This window comes from Lycium barbarum, chromosome 6, assembly GCF_019175385.1.
Source record: "Lycium barbarum isolate Lr01 chromosome 6, ASM1917538v2, whole genome shotgun sequence".
NCBI classification, from domain to species: Eukaryota; Viridiplantae; Streptophyta; class Magnoliopsida; order Solanales; family Solanaceae; genus Lycium; species Lycium barbarum.
Window position 1 is genome coordinate 94,444,535 of NC_083342.1, and position 20,494 is coordinate 94,465,028.

Here is a 20,494-nt window from a genome sequence, read left to right on the forward strand (position 1 = left end):
TATTTACTCCCTTCTCTTCGTTCTTTTGTTGTGTGAAATCTTAACGGTTAAACCGATAACCGAACCGATAACATACAACAACCGATTAACCGATAACCCATTACCCGATATTTTAACGGTTCTTTATCGGTTTAATATGTCTACAAACCGATAACCAATAAGTTAAACCGATAATTTTAAAACCCGAACCGAACCGACCGATATGCAGCCCTAGATAGACACGCCTCTCCTCACCCTCATCTCCACCACCCTTTCCCACACTTTCATAGTGTGGCTTAGCAGCTTGATCCCTCTGTAGTTGTTGCAACTTTGAATGTCGCCCTTGTTCTTGTACAATGGAATCATTGTACTGCATCGCCATTCTTCGGGCATCTTAGTTGTCTTAAAGATGACATTAAAGAGCCGCGTCAACCATTCTAAACCTGCCCTGCTGCAGTCTTCCAAAATTCCCCCGGAATCTCATCGGGCCCGGTCGCTCTTCCCCTACTCATCCTATGAATAGCACCCTTAACTTCTTCAACCTTTATATTCCTACAATATCCAAAATCACGACACCTTTCGGAGTACTCCAAATCTCCCAACACAATATCTCTGTTCCCTTCATTGTTCAAGAGTTTGTGGAAGTATGACTGCCATCTCCGTCTAATGAGGGCGTCCTCCACTAGTACCCTACCATCCTCATCCTTGATGCACTTCACCTGATCCAAGTCACGCGCCTTCCTCTCCCTCGCCTTGGCTAGTCTGTACAACTTCTTATCCCCGCCTTTGTCCTCTAGTTCTGCATACAGACGTTCAAAAGCTGCTGTCTTTGCCGCCGTAAACGCTAACTTTGCCTCCCTCCTCGCCATCTTTTACAATTCCCTATTCGTTCGCCTCTCTTCATCATCCTTACTGTCTACCAACTTCGCATACGCCACCTTTTTTGCTTCCACCTTCTCTTGAACTCCATTCCACCACCAGTCCCCTCGGTGCCGACCACGGCTACCTTTCGAGACCCCCAGCACCTCTCTAGCTACTTCCCTAATGCAACTGGCCGTCCTATCCCACATATTGGTCGCCTCCCCACTACTCTCCCAGGCTCCCATAGATCTCAGCTTCTCCCCCATCTCCAGGGCACCCGTCATGGTCAAACTCCCCCATTTGATCCTAGGCCTGTCGTCCACGACCCTCTTTCTCTTCCTCATATTGATTTCCCAATCCATCACCAAGAGCTTATGCTGGGTCGTTAGATTCTCACTCGGGATCACCTTGCAGTCTTTACAAAGACCTTTATCATCCTTCCTAAGGAGTAAAAAGTCTATCTGCGTCTTAGCCACCGAACTACGAAAGGTTACCAAGTGCTCCTCCTTCTTCGGGAAACTCGAATTGGCCACCATCAGCCCAAAGGCTTTTGCAAAATCCAACAGTGCAACTCCTCCTCCGTTCCTGTCCCCGAAACCCCAACCTCCATGCACATCGTCATATCCCCCTGAAATTGACCCAATGTGCCCATTGAAATCTCCTCCGATGAATAGCTTCTCAGTGGACGGTATACTTCCCATCATCTCGTCCAAATCCTCCCAAAAACGTCTTTTCTCCTCCTCGCCCAAGCCCGCTTGCGGCGCGTAAGCACTAATAATGTGCAAAATAAACCCTCCAACAACCAGCTTAATCATCATCAACCTATCGCTGACTCTCTTAACCCCTACCACCTGTTCTCGTAAGTCGTTATCTACTAAAATGCCTACCCCATTCCTATCCCTCGACCTACTTGAGAACCATAACTTATACTCATCCACATCTTGAGCCCTGGATCCTACCCATTTAGTCTCCTGGACACAAGCTATATTGATCCTCCTCTTCTTAAGAATCTTAACTAGTTTGATGGACTTCCCCGTTAGAGTCCCAATATTCCAAGACCCTACTCGTAGACTAGAGACTCCCTTAACCCACCTACCCCCTCTAACCCTCACCCCTTACCAATCAAAAATAAAAAAATAAAAAAAAATAAAGGAAGGAAAGGAAAGGAATGCGATGCTGTTTTATAATCTAGAATGTCTTTAATTTTGTGTAACTGGTGGGAGGGAGCTAGCTGGTTATCTTTCACCTTTAAAGTTAACCCTTCACGTTTCTGTTAGAGCATAGCAACTGTCTTGACTCGTCAAGCAGACTTCTTTTGCGTATATTGACAGGATATGGTTGTTTAACTTTTTTCTTTTTTAAGCGAGTAGTCTAAAAATGGATGGCAGACATGTATTTATGACCACATTTACGCTCTTAAAATAGTGCTTTGTTTAAATAAATATTTCTGTTTCAAGGTGGAGGCACTCTTCTAAAACATTTCCATTGATTTGATTCGAACATATGGCTTCGTCTTACTCCTGTTTTTCTGGCTCCTTTTGATCTTTAGGTTCGTAGAGTTTCTCAAGCTGATGTGAAGACACAGATTATATTTAATTGTCAAATGGGACGTGGGCGAACAACTACAGGAATGGTGATTGCTACATTGGTGTACCTTAATCGAATAGGGGCTTCTGGTAATTCTTATTTTCTCTCATGTCAGACCTGGCATTTCCCTTCAATGTCCAATTTTGAAATATTTCCTGCCCTAAGATTTTATTCTCCTTTTTTTTTTTTTTTTTTTTTTTTGGTTGGTATGAAGTAAGTAATTCCATTAATGGCATCCAGTGGATGCAGAAAATCAAAAGTACATAGTGCTAGAAAATATAAATGGACTCTCTCACAGAAAGGTAAACTAAATTGTTAGGGAGCTGACAAAATCTAAAAGACTTTCTTGGCCGTTTACTGGTAAGAGATTATGCCGTCTTTTTATTCACTGCAGTTTCACCATATACGTCTGGCATTTCATTCTGAACGTTATAGGGTTTAGCTGGGCAATGCCTAGGCCAACTACTGAGCTCCTAAAATGTTGGTACTTGAAAGGGCTAGTGATGGACAAGCAAAAGATATGGAATACAATGCCTGTCACCATCTGGTGGATCATCTGGAAAGAAAGGAATACAAGAAAATTTGAGAGCAAAAAGGAATCTGTTATCAGCGTTAAGAACAGATGCATTTCTTTATTGTTTTATTGGTGTAAGATGGCAATTGCAAATGATGTAGAGGCCATGATAGACTTTTGAGCTCATTAGACAACCTGCAACGAGGCTTTCCTATGTAAATACCTTGCAGCAGTTTTGGTGCTCTTTAATACAGTACTTCTACCAATAAAAAAAAAAGAAAAAGAAGAGTCTCCCAACTGAATTGGTTAAATAGCCTTTGCAGAGTGAATGGGAGTTGATGCACCATCAAAACATCTTCGCTTCCTTTCTGTCCAGATACACCAAAATCTCTCTTGCTCCTTGTTCTAGGGTTCTGTTTTATTAAGCCTTTTTAGTTGGAGGACCTTCTTTTTTTCCTTTTTGGAAATAGTGACCTGGAATTTATTTATTCAGGGAAGGGATTCAATACCTTACTTTGATTTTTTTTATCAAGTAATAATTTTCTTATAAGTAGGGCAGAAAAAGAGCCCGTATACAAGAAGTATACCAAGAGAGAAGAGAAAATGACTTTTCCAGAATAGTCACTGGAATGGCGGAATCAATGTTAACAGGAGGAATTCAATACCCAAACTCTAATACCATGAAGAAAAAGATGACAAAGAATCTTTTAAGGAATAGCGATGGAAATTTAATGCTTAGCTGAGCGACTCAATATACAAATTCTGATACGTGAAGAAAAAGGAAGAGAAGACTCTTCCAGAATAATGAAGTTCAATGTTTAGAGGAGAGACTCAATTCCTAAACTCTGATACCATGACAAAAAAGAATAGTAGAAGACTTTCTGGAATGATAATCGGAAATTCAATTCTCACTGGGATGCACCGCCTAGAACTCTATCTCATGAAGCAAAAAAAGAGAGAAAGTTTGGGATATATTTTACTTAAAAAGTCAACCGAAAGATGCCAAAATTGTGTAGATGATGCCAGAAGGATCTCCAAAGAGAGACACAAAGCCATCGAAAGGGTCACTGAGAAGAAGTGTAGTGTCGTTGAAGCGATCATATAAAAAGACAAGAATGTTTTTTGAAGTATGAGCCTGGGAAGCCACAAAGTAAAAAGTTAAAAGACCAAAATGCCCATCAAAAGTTAAACGACCTTTTTACCATTTACGAAATTATTATTCTAAATTTTTCTGGACAAAGATGTAAATGTTCATTCTAGTAAAGATAATTTAAAAACAAAAACAAATGTGCGACCCATTGATATGCTTTAATGCTTAGCTTTAAGTAAGACTTTCGATTTTCCGGGGAACATTTCATCTAAGCTTGAGTGCAAATCCTCTAAAACATGACCATTGTAAATAAATACAGAAGTAATTGAAATTTATTACAATACTTAAAATACAAATAAATGCCATGTACAATTAAAACTCGACATACTAACCAAACGTCTCTTCGTGAATCTGAAACCTGAAGAACTTGAAGAGTTGACATTAATACAGTAACAAAAATTACGTAATTGATTTTTCTTTAATGGGTACATCAACCAAACTTCTCTTCTTTAAGTTTAAACAGATGAATTGGAAGAGCTGCAATTGATAAAACAATATATATATATATATATATATATATATATATATATATATATATATATATATATATATTTACCAAATTCATCTACATAATTACAAATTATTTCTAGATGGTCATTCTCGATTAAGTGTATTCATTCTAATTGGATTACTCTATGTATAATGGATTGTGGTACCAACTGACAAGCCGTCGGCATTGATGTCTATATTGATATCAGAATTATGAGATTAATCTACATGCTTATGATACACTGGCCGTATTCATCCATTTTGGAGATTCTCCTATTCACAACAATCTGCATGATGTGGATATATATCATTCCCTTTTAGGAGAGCATGGTATATGTCACTATGTGCTCCCTGCTCTGATCTACTATATCCTGGAGTACCTCAATTTTGGGGAAGGTTCATCCCACTATTTTGTCGATAAATATTTAGTTTGTTATTATTTAATCATATTGTCTCCTCATTTTTCCATATGCTATGTACGTACAAAGCTCAGGAGCTCACCTCCTTAATTTGCTCACCGTTGATGAGAATTTCCCTTGATGGTAATATCTATATATAGTTGACTATGGTGTGTTTTATGTAGGATTTTCATTTTAGTTGATTAGTTCTCAAGGCATTATCTTTAGCTGATTGGACCGGCTATAGAGATGATCAATATGTAGATTGATGTTGCTAATTTCATATATTCCTATAGAAGTTAGTTATCTGATTCTAATTTACGCGGAAAACAAAAAGGGGAACATATTTAGTACTCCAGATCGACATGAATATTACTTTTCTTTGAATCCATATCACCCAAACATTATACAGAGTAACAAGAATAGATTAAATTTTTAGCAAGGTTGATTTAATTGACCGTAAATATCACATGCACGTTTCTCTTTTTTCTTATAAGAACATTTTATTTTGGAGCTTCATACTCTGTTAAGAGACACACGTGCTCAGAAACTAATCTATATCAAAATTGTGGAGACTTTAATACCATATGAAAATAGACAAGAAGAAAAGAGAACTTGCTTGAATTGGTTAAGAAAGACCTACAATATGCTTCTTATATACTACATGAAATAGGAAGACTTAGTCGTGAGGAAAAAGTACCTAAAATTCCGAAATTCACAGTTGTGAAAGAATGAGAAAGAATATTCTATACTACTAACTTAAACACAGAGAATGAATCTAGACTACTTTCACATATAATTGCATTAATTCTCTTGACTTTTAACAGCTTCCATGCAGGGATTTTTCCCATCATATAAAAAGTTTGATTTCATAGAAAGAAAAAACATAAACAGGCTCTAGTCACACTTTTTCTTTAACTATGACAGCATTGAACATGATATTCCTATGTCTCTGGTGAGGGACTCCAGCCTCATTATGACACAGATTACAGGTCTTATTCGTAACCTCATGAAAACCATAGGTTTTTGCTTCTGTTTACTCATTATCAGTTTACAGTCCCAGTGTTAAGTCCATTATTCCTGCTAGTAGTTGATTCACGCACTTAGGAGAATGTCAGTGATGCCTGGAATAATCAGACCCCTCTAAGGGATTCCTTTCCAGATATGTTCATTTTTTGCAACAATCCAGAGGCTAATGTCAGTGATTGTTGGACACCACAGGGTTGGGATTTATCTTTTAGGATGCTACTAAATGATTGGGAAGTGGAGAGAGTGGCCAAATTGCTAGAAGAAATAGGGATGTTTCCTGGCACCAACAATGCACCTGACTCATTGAAATGGGAACATAGTGAAGATGGGGCTTTCACTGTTAGCAGGGCTTACAAAATGGAAAGCAACCAGCAAAACAACTGACAAAAAAGCTTGTGGAGAAAGGTTTGGAGAAACTTAGCACCAACCAAGGTAAAGGGCTTTACATGGTTGGTTGCTAGAGGGGCTTGCTTGACACATGCAGTTCTGAAGAAAAAAGGAATGACTATAGTATCTTGGTGTTCATCATGTGGGGAAATAGAAGAGACCAACAACCATTTATTTTTGCATTGCAGCTTCACAACATAGATTTGGGCCATCTTCCTTAGTCTCACAGAAACAAAGTGGACCATGCCTGAACATACTGCAGATCTGCTAAGTGTTGGATTAGAAGAGGGGGAAGTAAGAGCCAGAAGGCATGGTGGACCCACACTGCATATGGTGGACAGTGTGGAAAGAAAGGAATAGTAGTTTTGAAGATAGGTCCAATTCTATTCAGAAGGTTAAGTGGAATTGTATTGTATCTTTTTATTTTTGGTGTAAAGAAAAAGATGCAGAGGAAACAGAACAGTTGGTAGAATTATTAGGATCTCTATAAGTATTTCTGTCTCTGTTTTTCTTTTGAAGGTCCCCAGCATCTCCATGATGCTGAAGAATACAAAATTACCATTTTCCCAAAAAAAAAAAAAAAAAAAAAAAAAGAAGAGAAATACGCTTAATTGGACAATGAGAAATAATCATACATTTTTATATGTCTGATTGCCGCCCAACCCATTCTAATTGTAAAAATGGCTAAAAAGAAACAGGGAAATGGGTAGTGGAGGATGAAAAGGCATGTGTAATTGCAAGTAGTACAATTCAGATGATCAAGCTCACCTGTGTTAGGCTACTTTGTTTTTGGTGTACAAATGCATACCCTGAGGATACAGAGACAATCCTAGATGTTCTTGATTCATTTTAGGATTGCAGCTATGCTTCGGTGACTCTTGTTTAATTTTTTTCTTTTCTCCTTTTTCTCTTGTAAAGGGGTTTTCAGTACTTCCCCAGTACTGGTCTATAATACAAAATGTTATCTGTTTCAAAAAAAAAAAAAAAAAAAACTTGCAAGTTGAGCTTTGACAATCCCGTGGAAAAACTCCGTAGGGAAACTCTATAAGATTCATCTAATGAGGTGCAGAAGTATCATTTTGGTAAGTCCGGAGATTGTTATGACAGGAAAGTATTCATGTGGACTTAACTAGGAAAGTGGTTATGGAGGTTTGGGTTTTGCTCTTTGGAGAGAGGTGACCGTGGAGAATTATGAGGTCTTGGAAGTGGGATGAAAGACTAAGAATGTCATACTTTTATATCGATGCTATATATAGACGAACTTATTGAAGAGTCGGGAAGAGTTTAATGGGAATATATCATTCGAGGCGGGGGATGGGGGTTGGGTAAATTTTTGGTATCATAGGTGGTGTGGGAACGATGCTCTGATAATTTCAATCTAAAAGGAGATGCTAGTTTAACAGGTACGAAGGTTGCAAGGTGAAAGTTCACTGCGATTTGGTGTTGAGGAGAAACTTACAAAACTGGTAAGTTGCAGAATTTCAAATTATAGTTGATTCTCTCCATGAAGACAGGAAATGCATGATATATGGAGTTGGAGGCCTAGGAATAGTTGTGTCTTCTCTGTTAGCTCCTAGTATGAGAAACTTTTGGTAATGGAGGAGACTGTGTTTTCATATCTACCAATATGGATCCGTAGGGCAGAAAAGGTTTTTTTTTTTAATTTGGCTAGCTGGGGGAGGGGGATGATCTTGATGATTGAGAATTTGAGGAAGAGGAAGATTACATTTGTCAGTTGGTGTTTTATGTGTAAAAGCTCGAGTGAATAAGTGGACCATCTTATTTTACATTGTCAGTTGGTGGTTTGCACTTAAGTGGATGCTGCCAGCCACTGGAAAACAAGTGTAATGTTTAGTTGGACCCTTAGGAGACGGAATGATTTTGTAAACTTGAAGAATAGCCTCTTGTCCCTGTTTCTTTTTGAGCGCCCACGAGGTTCCTTATATGTATAGATGATTAGGTGATGCACTGTCATTTACAGAAAGTCGTATCTTTTTTTAAGGTTTTCTACTTTTTGTGTATACTAGTATATCGGCAATTTTTTGCCCTTCAATAATAAAATTTTAATACTTTGTCACCCAAAAAACACTGTGATAGCAGATTCCCAGAACTTGATCTAAAAGATAAATCTCTAGACCTGTATGACCTGCCGGGTCTGCATGAATCACTCTTATAGTTTTCATCAGTTCTCTGTTTAAATCTTTGAATCCTGAAAACATTAATTGAAATGTTTTCATCTAACAGGAATCCCGAGGAGCAATTCCATTGGTAGAGTTTCTGACTGCATCTCCAATCTGAATGACACATTAGCAAACTCAGAGGAGGCAATTCGTAGAGGGGAATATGCTGTAATTAGAAGCTTGACACGGGTATTAGAGGTAGCAAAGCAGTGTAACTTTGTATTTCAATAATTTTAGCAGATTTGGCATTTTGTTTGATTTAATATTGACTGGAGTTATGCTTTAAAGGGCGGTGTCGAAGGCAAAAGACAAGTGGATAAAGTCATAGACAAATGTTCCTCTATGCAGGTAGGGTTGTATTATGTGTGAGAATATGTTTTGTTTTACTATGTTTTGCCTTTGGTTATTTTTTATGCACAATTTGCTATGCTGTCTTCTTGTTGGTGTGATCTGCTTCTTGTGATGAGAACAATCCATGAAGAATCTTTCTATCATCCCTTTTATTTCATCTCATTTTAGAATGCTAGAACATTTGCAGTTTCTTTTTGTGTGGGTCTGAGATAAAAAAAATTATGATGCAAATTTTCCATTTAAATTTAATATGTGCATCTACTTGCAGAATTTACGTGAAGCTATTGCCATCTATCGCAATAGCATTTTGCGCCAACCTGATGAGATGAAGAAAGAGGCAGCACTTTCGTTTTTTGTGGAGTACTTAGAAAGATATTACTTCCTCATATGTTTTGCTGTGTATCTCCATACACAACGAGATGCACTTTTTTCTACTCTCCCTGCTCATTGCAGCTTTAGTGATTGGATGAAAGCAAGACCGGAGTTGTATAGTATAATCCGCCGGTAAGGATAAAGCATTCTGCTATTGTGTTTAAAGTGCTTGCCTTACATGATTTTATGTTGCCACTTTTGTCATAGTTATTCTTATTATTGTTTTTACTCTTTTATCTTTTTTGACACATAAATATTACTGCTATAACTGACTCTTTCAGGTGGTTATCTTACACCTTTTTTTGTGTCAGTATTTTATCACTGATTCTTGTGTATACATTTGTTGTTAGGCCTGAAAAACTCTTGTAAGCTTGCATAATTTGAATTGTCCGATATTTATGTGAGAAGTTAAAGAGATACCTCCAGAAAGCGAACATAATTTGGCCAAATTTGACATCTGATCTCTATATACTAAACTGGTTTTCAGTTCAGTTGTTGAATTGCACTTGATCACCCTAGCAGCCATGCAATCTACTTGTTCATTAAATATTTAAGTATTCTAAGCTATCAATATTATATGGAGAAAATTAACTTTGATATTGCTCAAGAAAATCTATGCAATCACTAAATATGTTCAATTGGTCCTGTCTTAGTTCCCTTTAAGTTATTTGGCTTGGGGCTTGGGGCTTGGGGATTGTATTCGGAGAGGGAAGGTAGAAACAGCTCTGTAAACTTATGGATCTGAACTTTGAGAAGCCTCTCAAGTTTACTAAGTGATCACTACTATGCGTTACATTGATCTAGTTACTTTCCATATGTGGCTGATGGTCTGATTTCCTTAAATTTATTTTAATGTAATGAAGCCTTCCGTATAACATCTCATCTGTGGGGATGGTGGTTTGTATTGAAATAGATATTACTATATACACTAGTTTAAGTTTCTTGACGTTGGACTAGTGTTAATAGAACTTTGTGAACACTTGTATGTGCTCCAAAGGGATGCTTTTTTACTGTAGAAGCCCAAAGAAATCCTGTATTATTGGATAACTTATATGCTAGAGTTGGCTGCAGGTTGCTAAGGAGAGACCCAATGGGAGCACTTGGCTACACGAGCCTAAAATCTTCTCTTGATAAATTAGTTGACACTGCGGATACTCGCCCTTCTGAGATGGGGCAAGTAGCAGCTTTGAGGAACGGAGAGGTTCTTGGACCTCAAACTGTTCTTAAGAGTGACCACTGTCCTGGCTGTCAACATCCTGACTTGCCAGAAATATTAGAAGGTGCTCCTAACTTTAGAGAAATTCCAGGATTTCCTGTGTATGGTGTTGCAAATCCAACTGTCAGTGGGATTCGATCTGTAATTCAAAGGATTGGTAGCTCCAAAGGTGGACGTCCAGTTTTCTGGCACAATATGAGAGAAGAACCTGTTATTTACATCAATGGAAAACCATTTGTGCTCCGTGAGGTTGAAAGGCCATACAAAAATATGCTTGAATACACGGTATGAATGCAATTTCATGCAAATGTTAGATAAATAACTTCTGTTGGACCTCATTACTGCTGATGATGCATAAACCCTTCATTTTGCATTGACATACCGTTGCCAAATGTGTGTGACATTGAATGGTATCATTTTTTGGACATGATTTAGTAACATTATATGGATCCTTTACAATATGTACAAAACAATCAAAATTTGGATGGACCTGTATCAGATCCATACTTGTCTAGGGTACTCGTACTTGGTCCTCGTTTCTAAAACTCTTACTTGAATCCATATAATATAAATTAAAGGAAGCTTATGAGAGCTGGAATCTATGGAGAGTTGACAAAGCCATCAAGCAGATCTGGAACATGGTACCAGCTTGTATATTTTGGTGTATTTGGTTAGAAAGGACTAGGAGATGTTTTGATGGGGTGTCAACGCCTTTAGGTCTTTTGAAAGCAAGAATTGGTCCCTGTTGGTAATGCGGAACAACTTTTGGATTTTACTAGCCCATTAGTTCTGGCTTAGATATTTGTACAGCCAGCAGTCTTCTCTCTTTTTTTTTTTTTTTTTTGGTGTAAGCTCAAATGCTATATCTTGTAATTCTTGCATCTTCTTGATGCCTTTGATTAATACCACTTACTTCATCCAAAAAAAAAAAAAAAATTGCTGTTGGTGCAACTGTTGAAGCTTTATGCCAAATTTTTAGACTTCTATTGTGCTGCCAGAAGCAATTCCACTACCTTTTGGTTTTCTCTCTTTGGAAGAATGCAGCTTCTTCTTTCTTTTTTTTTTTTTTTTTTTTCACATAAAAATCAAGAAAAGTAGATCATGGAACTTTTGTTTGATTATAACTTTTTATTTTACTACCTTTTAAAGTTCTTGCAATTTCTTGTGTCACATGCTATTAATTATAGAAGATATTCTTATTGATATTAATTCCAATGAGATCTCAGTATACTCCCCTTGTTTCAATTTACATGTCTTACTTTCTTTTTTAGTCCGTTTAAAAAACAATAATATTTTCTATATTTAGTAACTCTTTTGTTCCAACATCCTACATGGAATGTTTAAGACCACAAAGGGCATTTTGGTACATTGCACGCATGTTCAGTATAAAACCACAAGATTCAAAAGTCTCCCTTATTTTCTTAAACTACGTGCCTAGTCAAATTAACATAAATTGACACGGAGGGAGTAGAACATAGTGCAAATACCTTTGCTTTAAGTCCTTTTTTGAGCCTTTGGCTGATATTATTTTATCAAACATGACAATCTAATTAGTACTTCCTTCGTATTGAATAATCAGATTGCATAAATTGGAGTTCGTTCCAAGGTAGATTTCAAATGGTACAGGTAGTTCTGTTTTGAAGTACGCTTGTGTTACAGTAACGAATTTATCTTTCACTTGGAAGTTGTTAAAGTTCCTGTTTTCTAGCTTTAAAGCCTTATTTTGTTTTTTGCGGTATACAATATTTTGATTTTTACTGCAAGGGCTTTTCGTATTACAATGTTTGCTGAAATACAAGATACTTCTTTTAAGTTGGTCTGCTTTGGGGTCTTGACTCCTCTATTACTTGTGATTTCGAGTCATGATGATTAAACTGGCTAATTACAACTACATGGATTTAGGGGATTGATCGTGAAAGAGTGGAAAAAATGGAAGCTCGATTAAAGGATGACATTATGCGAGAAGCTGACCGTTATCAAGGAGCAATAATGGTTATTCATGAAACTGATGACGGTCAAATATTTGATGCTTGGGAACATGTGAGCTCTGATGCAGTTCAAACTCCCGTGGAGGTCTTTAAGTGCTTGGAGGCTGATGGTTTTCCTATAAAGTATGCTCGTGTTCCAATCACTGATGGCAAAGCTCCCAAAAGTTCTGACTTCGATGTATTGTCTTTTAATATAGCGTCTGCTTCCAAGGATACTGCTTTTGTCTTTAATTGCCAGGTAACGTATAAATTCTTCTTCTTCTTCTTCTTCTTCTTCTTCTTCTTCTTCTATTTACTTGTATTTTCTGAGACATTTGGCTCCAAACAGATGATGCTGATTTTACTTATTTCTGCTATCACAGATGGGTATAGGGAGGACTACTACTGGAACTGTAACTGCATGCCTTTTGAAATTACGTATTGATTGTGGGAGACCCATTAGAGTATTGCATGATGCATCAAATCTTGATTTAGGTGGTGGTATGTCAAGCGGTGATGAAAATGAAGGCCAAGCCCATCCACCTGCATCATTAGTATTGAAAAGTAGACCTCAAACACATACAAATGACACATTTGGGATAAATGACATCCTGTTGCTCTCGAAAATAACAAGATTGTTTGATAATGGGGTGGAATGCCGAGAGGCCTTAGATGCTATTATTGATCGATGTTCAGCTCTGCAGAACATACGCCAAGCGGTCTTGCAATACAGAGAGTTGTTTAATCAGCAGCATAATGAGCCTAGAGACAGAAAAGTAGCACTAAATCGTGGTGCTGAATACTTGGAAAGATATTTTCGTTTGATTGCTTTTGCTGCATATCTTGGCAGCGAAGCATTTGATGGATTTTGTGGACAAGGCGAATCGAGGATGTCATTCAAAGATTGGCTGCACAAGAGGCCGGAGGTTCAAGCAATGAAGTGGTCAATTAGATTAAGGCCTGGGAGATTCTTTACCATCCCTGTAATGCTTCTGACATCTGTCTGTCTCATGGTTATGGATTCGTTTGAAGCTCGATTTGATTCTGTTATAATTGTTAGTGCAGGAGGAACTAAGAGCTCCCCATGAGTCACAGCACGGGGATGCTGTTATGGAAGCTATTGTGAAAGACCGGAATGGCTCTGTTCTTGGGAAAGGGTCTATTCTCAAGATGTATTTCTTTCCTGGCCAAAGAACTTCTAGTCACATACAAATTCACGGTGCTCCTCATGTTTACAAGGTATGCTAAATATCCACTATTGTCAGGACAATAAGAGAAGCTGAATTTTTATTTCACATGCCTAATAGGGAGATAGTTATGCTTCTGTTTAGGGCCTTTATGATAGAGATATGCCATGTTTTCCCCCAAAATTTTCATGACATAGATTTGAAACCAAGTGACATAAACATCATATGGCAAAGAATAATTTGCAACTAGATAGAGTAATAATGCTTTGAGACAATTTTAGCATACAGTATATTAGTGTATGCTAATTTTTTTTTTTTTTTCTGTTTCAATTTTTTTTTAGCATACATTCATATATAGAGTATTATGTTACATCTGTAAATGTGTTGTTACTAAGTTTAACTTAACATATTTTTTTGGTTGCCCATATTGGGCGCGAGACCAATACATAAATAGACTTGAGAAAATTAGGATCAATGCAAAAATGTGAGTGAATACTCTGATGAAATGCAAATACACACAGGAAACCGGAGAGAGAATATACCCACAAAATAACACACAAGAAACAAAAAAAGAGAGAAGATAGTCCATGATTATGGCTTGATTTGTTGGATTGCTATTTTTCCCAACTGTACTAGAATATTAGAAAATGAAAGCACTAAACGACAAGTAAACCCTAAATGGAAAACAGAGGCACACCAAGAGCAGAGAAGCAGCTACATAGAAGATGAGTACAAAAGAGGCTGTCAACCACAATGGAGAGTTTAAAAAGCTGCTACACAAGACTAACCAGAGCAGTGTACAAAAATAGGGTCAAACAAAGAAGTCCGAAGTATTGTACCCCATTTAGCGATGCAGTATGGGGCTGGTTTATCTCTCTGCTACTATTAGAGATCTAAATGTAAAGCCAGTAATGAAAGACGATGGAACAGCAAGATCAGGGAAGCAGAAAATTACTATGCTTAAGAATATTACAGAAGAGACTGTCAACAACTATCGAAAGTATAAAACTTTAGTCAAACCTTACCAAGCAGTGTCTAAAGAATGGGTCAAACAAAGAGGTCCAAAGTGTTCTTCCCCTAATCAATCTACGATTCCGTAGGGGGTTGGCTAATCCTCCGCTATCTTTATAGATTTCTATAAAAATCTCCATAATCCAAATTGTCATGGCGTGGACCATCTAATCAGGCAGAAATCAGGTCACAGATAAATAGATAAAATATTCAAAACTTTTACCTAATTGTATAGGGTAAACTTTTTCACATTTGCAAATGTCATCCTCGTGCAATGCACTTACTTGACCTTGTAAATGGAAGAGTAGAATTCACTGACTGGAAAAAGGTAGAGGCTAAGGACATAATTTTGTAGTGAATAAGCATAGATTTTCAAATTTGTGAATTTTGAGCTTTATTTCATGGCTGAAACTTGAAATTCTTACTGAATTTTTCATTCTTTTTAGGTTGATGGATACCCCATTTATAGCATGGCAACACCTACAATTGCAGGTGCAAAGGAGATGTTAACTTACCTTGGTGCAAAGCAGACGTCAAAAGAAGGATTTGCTAAAAGAGTAATTTTAACTGATCTGAGAGAAGAGGCTGTTGTTTATATCAATGGAACACCTTTTGTTCTTAGAGAATTGAATAAGCCTGTTGAATCCTTGAAGCATGTTGGAATCACTGGTCCATTGGTCAGTCTTTAATCAAATTTCCCTTTCAAACAATGGATATGATGATTTTATTAACTATTTAACTTCATTTTCCCCACAGGTGGAACACTTGGAGGCACGGTTAAAAGATGACATCCAATGTGAGATTAGACAATCTGGTGGTAGGATGCTTTTGCATCGTGAAGAGTATAGCCCAACTTCAAATCAAGTTAGTATCATTGGATATTGGGAGAACATATTCGTAGATGATGTTAAGACTCCTGCTGAGGTATATGCAAGCCTGAAGCATGAAGGGTATGACATAACCTATAGGAGGATACCATTGACTAGAGAGAAAGAAGCGCTGTCTTCGGATATTGATGCTATCCAATACTGTAAAGATGAGTAAGTGGCAGCACCTAATTTGCGGAACATTTAAATGTCTTCAACTTTTGAGACAGGTCATTCAAATATTCACTAGTCGTTGTTGTGAGGGAAAAGTTGGCATATTAGGACTGAGGCATAATTCATTGATTGTATATGAAAGCTGGATACCTTCTTGTCCTTCTGCAGCCATTACCATGACATTGACAGATTGCAATAGATCTTGAAGTAAAATCATGCCTGTGGAATGGCTTGTTGCTAGCAACTCTACTATATCTCGGAGAATGTCCAATTGGAAATAATATGATATGCCTTGCTATATTATGTTCTTATAATTGTGAGCTTAAGAATCTTGATCGAACTATCATTAACTTGTCATTGCCAATTTATACTAGTTAGTGACGCGAAAGCTACATTCCTGGAGTTGTCTGGCTTGATTTGGTGTTTGAGAAGATTTAATCGTTCATTTTTTGATAAGATAAATGTTGTAACGTGCTTCTTCTTTTTTCGTAGTCTCTTCGAATCCAGAGAAAAAATCTATTCTGAGTCAGGTGCATGTGATTGACTGCCAAAGGGCAAATCTAGTGATGATTTTTTTTTTTACCTGTGTTGGTGAAGAATTTATTTGATAGTTATTAATCAGTGACTTCCTTTTCTACGTTCTCATTCGAAGGAAAATTGAACTAAATGTTTTTCCTTTTCCCTGTCTCTAAACAGTGCTGCAGGATCTTACCTTTTTGTATCACACACTGGATTTGGAGGGATTGCTTATGCAATGGCTATTATTTGTTTAAGGCTTGAAGTTGAGGCTAAGTTTTCATTAGATATTCATCGACCATTGGAAAGTACTGTTCTTCCATGTCCACCTCTAGAGAATTTCAATGTTCAAATTTCTGATGAAGAAGCACGGAGAATGGGTGACTATCGGGACATATTAAGCCTCACTAGGGTTCTTGTGCACGGGCCTGAGAGCAAGACAGATGTTGATGCTTTAATAGAAAGGTACGCATCGTCTACTATACATAAATGCATGGGTTTTCTTCTAGCTTCCTTTAGCAGTCCAGTCACCTGAAGTACTATACAGGAGATTAGTTGAGGGCATAGATTTCATACTCATACCATAAATTTTTTAAGGAATATTTAGATTCAATTAGGAATTCTCCAATCAACAGTAAAGGAACTAGTGACTGAACTTATCTGATTTTTGGGTGAAGACAATTAGTGAATCAAGTATATCCTTTAATGCTTATTAAGATATGTGTATACTAGGGGAATTGGGTAAAACTATTACTCCAAGATAAGAGGAGATATTGAGAGGGATGCAGTGACCCGTGGTATAGGTTATAAGGCCTAGGGAAGGGTGCTCGTTTCTGGTAAAGTCGTCTTACTATGGTACGTTTCTTAATAAAGATGTACAAATCTTCCCATGCCTATCTGTTTGGATCCCCAACAGCTCGAGAAAGATGTGTATTTTTTTTGTATGGTTGGCGGCTAAAGGAGTGATTCTGACTGCTGAAAACTTGAGGAAGAGGAGGAGCACTTATATTGGTGTTTCATGTGCAAAAATACAGGAAAGGATGTGGTCTGTGGACCACCTTTTATTGCATTGGTTAGATAGCTTCGCAACTATAGTGGAAGAGTCTAAGATGGTTTGGCTTTGGACCATGCCGGGTACGGTGAAGGCTTAGATAGCTTCACAACTTTGGTGGAAGATTTGGGGTGGTTTGCTTTTGAACCATGCTGTTTACGGTGAAGGATGTTATATTCAGTTGGGATTTTAGATGACAGAAGAGAAGACGTAGGGCATGGTATATTGCTTCATTGGCTTTAATGTGGGTAGTATGGAGAGCGAAATGGAAGAGCTTTTGAACGAAGTGAGCTTGATTTTGTACATCTGAAGAATAATCTCTTAACTTTCTCTTTGGTGTACCACTAGCTTCTTATTTCTAATGAAGGATGGGTGTCTTTTACTGCAGAGAACCATTTATTTTTGTACGTTCTCCATTTTTTGGTATACTTCTTGTATATTGGAGCTTTTACCATTATTAATGAAATAATTCCTTGGTAGAACAGACAAATAGATCTACCTTGGCTTTCTTAGGATCAAGTTCAATTGTATACTTTGTTTTCCTTTTGGTGTAAGGCGGACTTCTTAAATGAAGCAGAATCAATACTTAGCTTATTAGAGTCCTTATAGGATTGGAAAGAGTTTCTACTTTTTTCTCTTATGTAATATTGCCCGTACAAAATCAGGATAAACCTTCAGGACTGGGAAGTAGCCAAATTCCAATGCCTAGTAGAAATGCTTGACAAGCAAAAGCACATTTCATGCTAATCAGGACTCATGGAGGTAGGGGTTGGGAAAAATTGTTTGTTTTGAGTAAAGTCAAATTATCATAAGCTGTTGTTGAGGGAGGAATTAGGTTTTCCGTTTTCCATACTTTCTCAGTATGGATTCCTCAGCAAAAGGTGTTCTTTTTTACTTTTTTGGGCAGCGAGTGGAGCAATATTGACATTTGAGAATTTGAAAAAGAGGCGGATTACATATGTCAGTTGGTGCTTCAAATGCAATTGTTAAGGTGAAGATGTGAACCACAGGCTCCTCCTACCTTGTCCGATGGCAATTCGGTTGTAGTGCGAGATTTGACATGGCTCGGGCTGTAAAGGGCAATGTTGGACATCGTGAAGGAAGCACTCTTCAGCTGAAAATTTAGATAAGGTGTCGAGACTGGAATGTTGCTCGGCTAGCACTCATGTGGGTCCTGTGGAAGTAATGAAATTGGGGAGCTTTCAATGGGATAGAAAATGATTATTTGCATTTGAGGAATAGTCTCTCAGTTCTAATTTCTTCTTGGTGCACCGATGAAGTTCTAGAATCCAGTTCGTATAGAAGATTGGGTGTCGTTTGGGGAGTCATATTATGTTGTAAATTCTCTACTTCAATAATCAGTGTACTTCTTGTGCACTGGATATTTTCTCATTATTAATAAAATTATTATTTACCTTGTCAAAAAAGAAGAGAGGATGGCTTTTTGTACAGCAGGAAGTGGGAGGATCATTCTGACCAGCTTCTTAAGTTCGAAACTAATAGAAAAAACTGAATTTTGGTACTTATAGGTAGGCTCAAGTCATACTTCTACTTTGATATGGTGTAAGTAGGAATTGATCTAAGTAGTTTGATCTTGAAGGCTTAGATCAACTGAATTGCTAGCCACTGTTACTCTGAATATTTTCTCTGACAGTCTTTCTTTCAACTTTTCAAAGGTGTGCAGGTGCAGGTCATTTACGAGAAGATATAGTTCAATATTCACAGGAGCTGGAAAGGAACTTAGATGGAGATGAAGAACGTCGAGCATACCTCATGGATATGGGCATTAGAGCTTTAAGGTTGATTCTCAGCCATCTCTTTTTAAATGAAGAATTTGTTGATAAAAATGAAAGGGAGAATCAGAGAACAGAATATGCTTAGTTTTCAAGGAACAAACATACTGCCCCTACACCATCTTCGAAGTCCTCCTTTGAATGCTTGATTAAGATTAAGCTGAAAGTTCTATTGTGCTGCAGAAATGCATATAAACCGAACTTCCATTGTGCAGCAGAAATACGTATAAAATATTGAAAATTTGTTAGAAAGTGGGGAAAATTTTTCCTTCTAGAAAGTGGACGGAGCGCGGGACAAACTAAAATAGCTAAGTTGCGCGGACTCTTCACTTTCGATACTGCACCCGTGTCGGATTCTCAAAAAATACACTACTTCTAGAGAATCCGACACGCACCCGTTGACATTTTTGAAGCGCCCGAGCAACATGACATAAGACATAATCTGGACTGTGAGTTACCATGAAATAACTGACTAAAGATTTTATCCTTGAGAAGCCCATATTTCATTCATATGATATATTGTCATATACAATTAGCCTCTTCCTTGGAATGGAAAGGTTCTATTGAGAAATTGAATTGCTATTTGGTCCAATTTCAGTGGGTGGACTAAGTATCCCTTTTCCCAGAGCAATGGCCGGTAGACATTATAATTAAGGTGTTTTGGTGCGAAACAGGCAAAAATTTTGAACTGTTTTAAATAACAGTTTTATTTCTTTTCTTTTTTGCAGGCGATATTTTTTCCTGATCACATTTAGATCCTATCTCTACTGCTGTTCTCCAGCTGAGATAACATTTAGTGAATGGATGGACGCAAGACCTGAGCTTGGCCACCTATGTGATAACCTTAGAATCGACATATAATAAGGATAATGTCTAACACATATCCTCTGTGTGCATATCTACAAACTCGCAGAGATTTGGAATAAAGTTGATCAGATTGAGAAGTTGCTGATTTATCATTTTTCGAAAGGAGCTGCTAGCTATAGCATTTAATTCGTTCAGAAGATAGACGGCCGTGCTGCAGCCAAGCAAAGAGGACACAAATTGTTAGACTGAAGCAACAGATGTCAAGATGATTTGAAAGAACTATTGCCATGTGTAACATAAGGAAACTTTGTAGGTTAAGGTGGGTCAAAGTTGCAAGTTAAGGAATAATTCAGTACTCTAGTGATCAAACTGTAAAGTTAGCTTCCGAACCGATGTATGTGTATACTAGCTTTTCTGTGTATATGCAGAGAAATATAAAGTAGTATCCTAGTTGCAGATGTAGTGTCATGTTACGTGTTAATAACTATTGACATGTATAGAAGCTGCTTCGTACAGACATGGATTTAATTGCCTTGACAGGTCATAAACGTAAACTTTATAGACATAACTATTGGTTGTATATGAGTTGCAACGAGACTGTTAAGACTA

General features: G+C 37.5%; 1 protein-coding gene across 2 annotated transcripts in view; it reads left to right on the top strand.

Moving 5' to 3' along the window:
- The window catches only part of LOC132644875 (uncharacterized), a 32,953-nt gene extending 12,459 nt beyond the window's left edge, over positions 1-20,494 (top strand). Inside the window, exons 7-19 of one of the 2 annotated variants that reach the window (XM_060361528.1) lie at positions 2,390-2,516; positions 8,639-8,772; positions 8,863-8,922; positions 9,194-9,429; positions 10,369-10,798; positions 12,416-12,739; positions 12,864-13,463; positions 13,546-13,719; positions 15,125-15,355; positions 15,435-15,718; positions 16,415-16,699; positions 18,970-19,084; positions 19,807-20,015. In XM_060361528.1, coding sequence (XP_060217511.1) covers positions 2,390-2,516; positions 8,639-8,772; positions 8,863-8,922; positions 9,194-9,429; positions 10,369-10,798; positions 12,416-12,739; positions 12,864-13,463; positions 13,546-13,719; positions 15,125-15,355; positions 15,435-15,718; positions 16,415-16,699; positions 18,970-19,039 — 2,955 coding nt within the window. In that variant the 3' untranslated portion in view covers positions 19,040-19,084; positions 19,807-20,015. Of the gene's footprint in view, positions 1-2,389; positions 2,517-8,638; positions 8,773-8,862; positions 8,923-9,193; positions 9,430-10,368; positions 10,799-12,415; positions 12,740-12,863; positions 13,464-13,545; positions 13,720-15,124; positions 15,356-15,434; positions 15,719-16,414; positions 16,700-18,961; positions 19,085-19,806 lie in introns of both variants that reach the window. The other variant, XM_060361527.1, reaches the window with a different exon arrangement.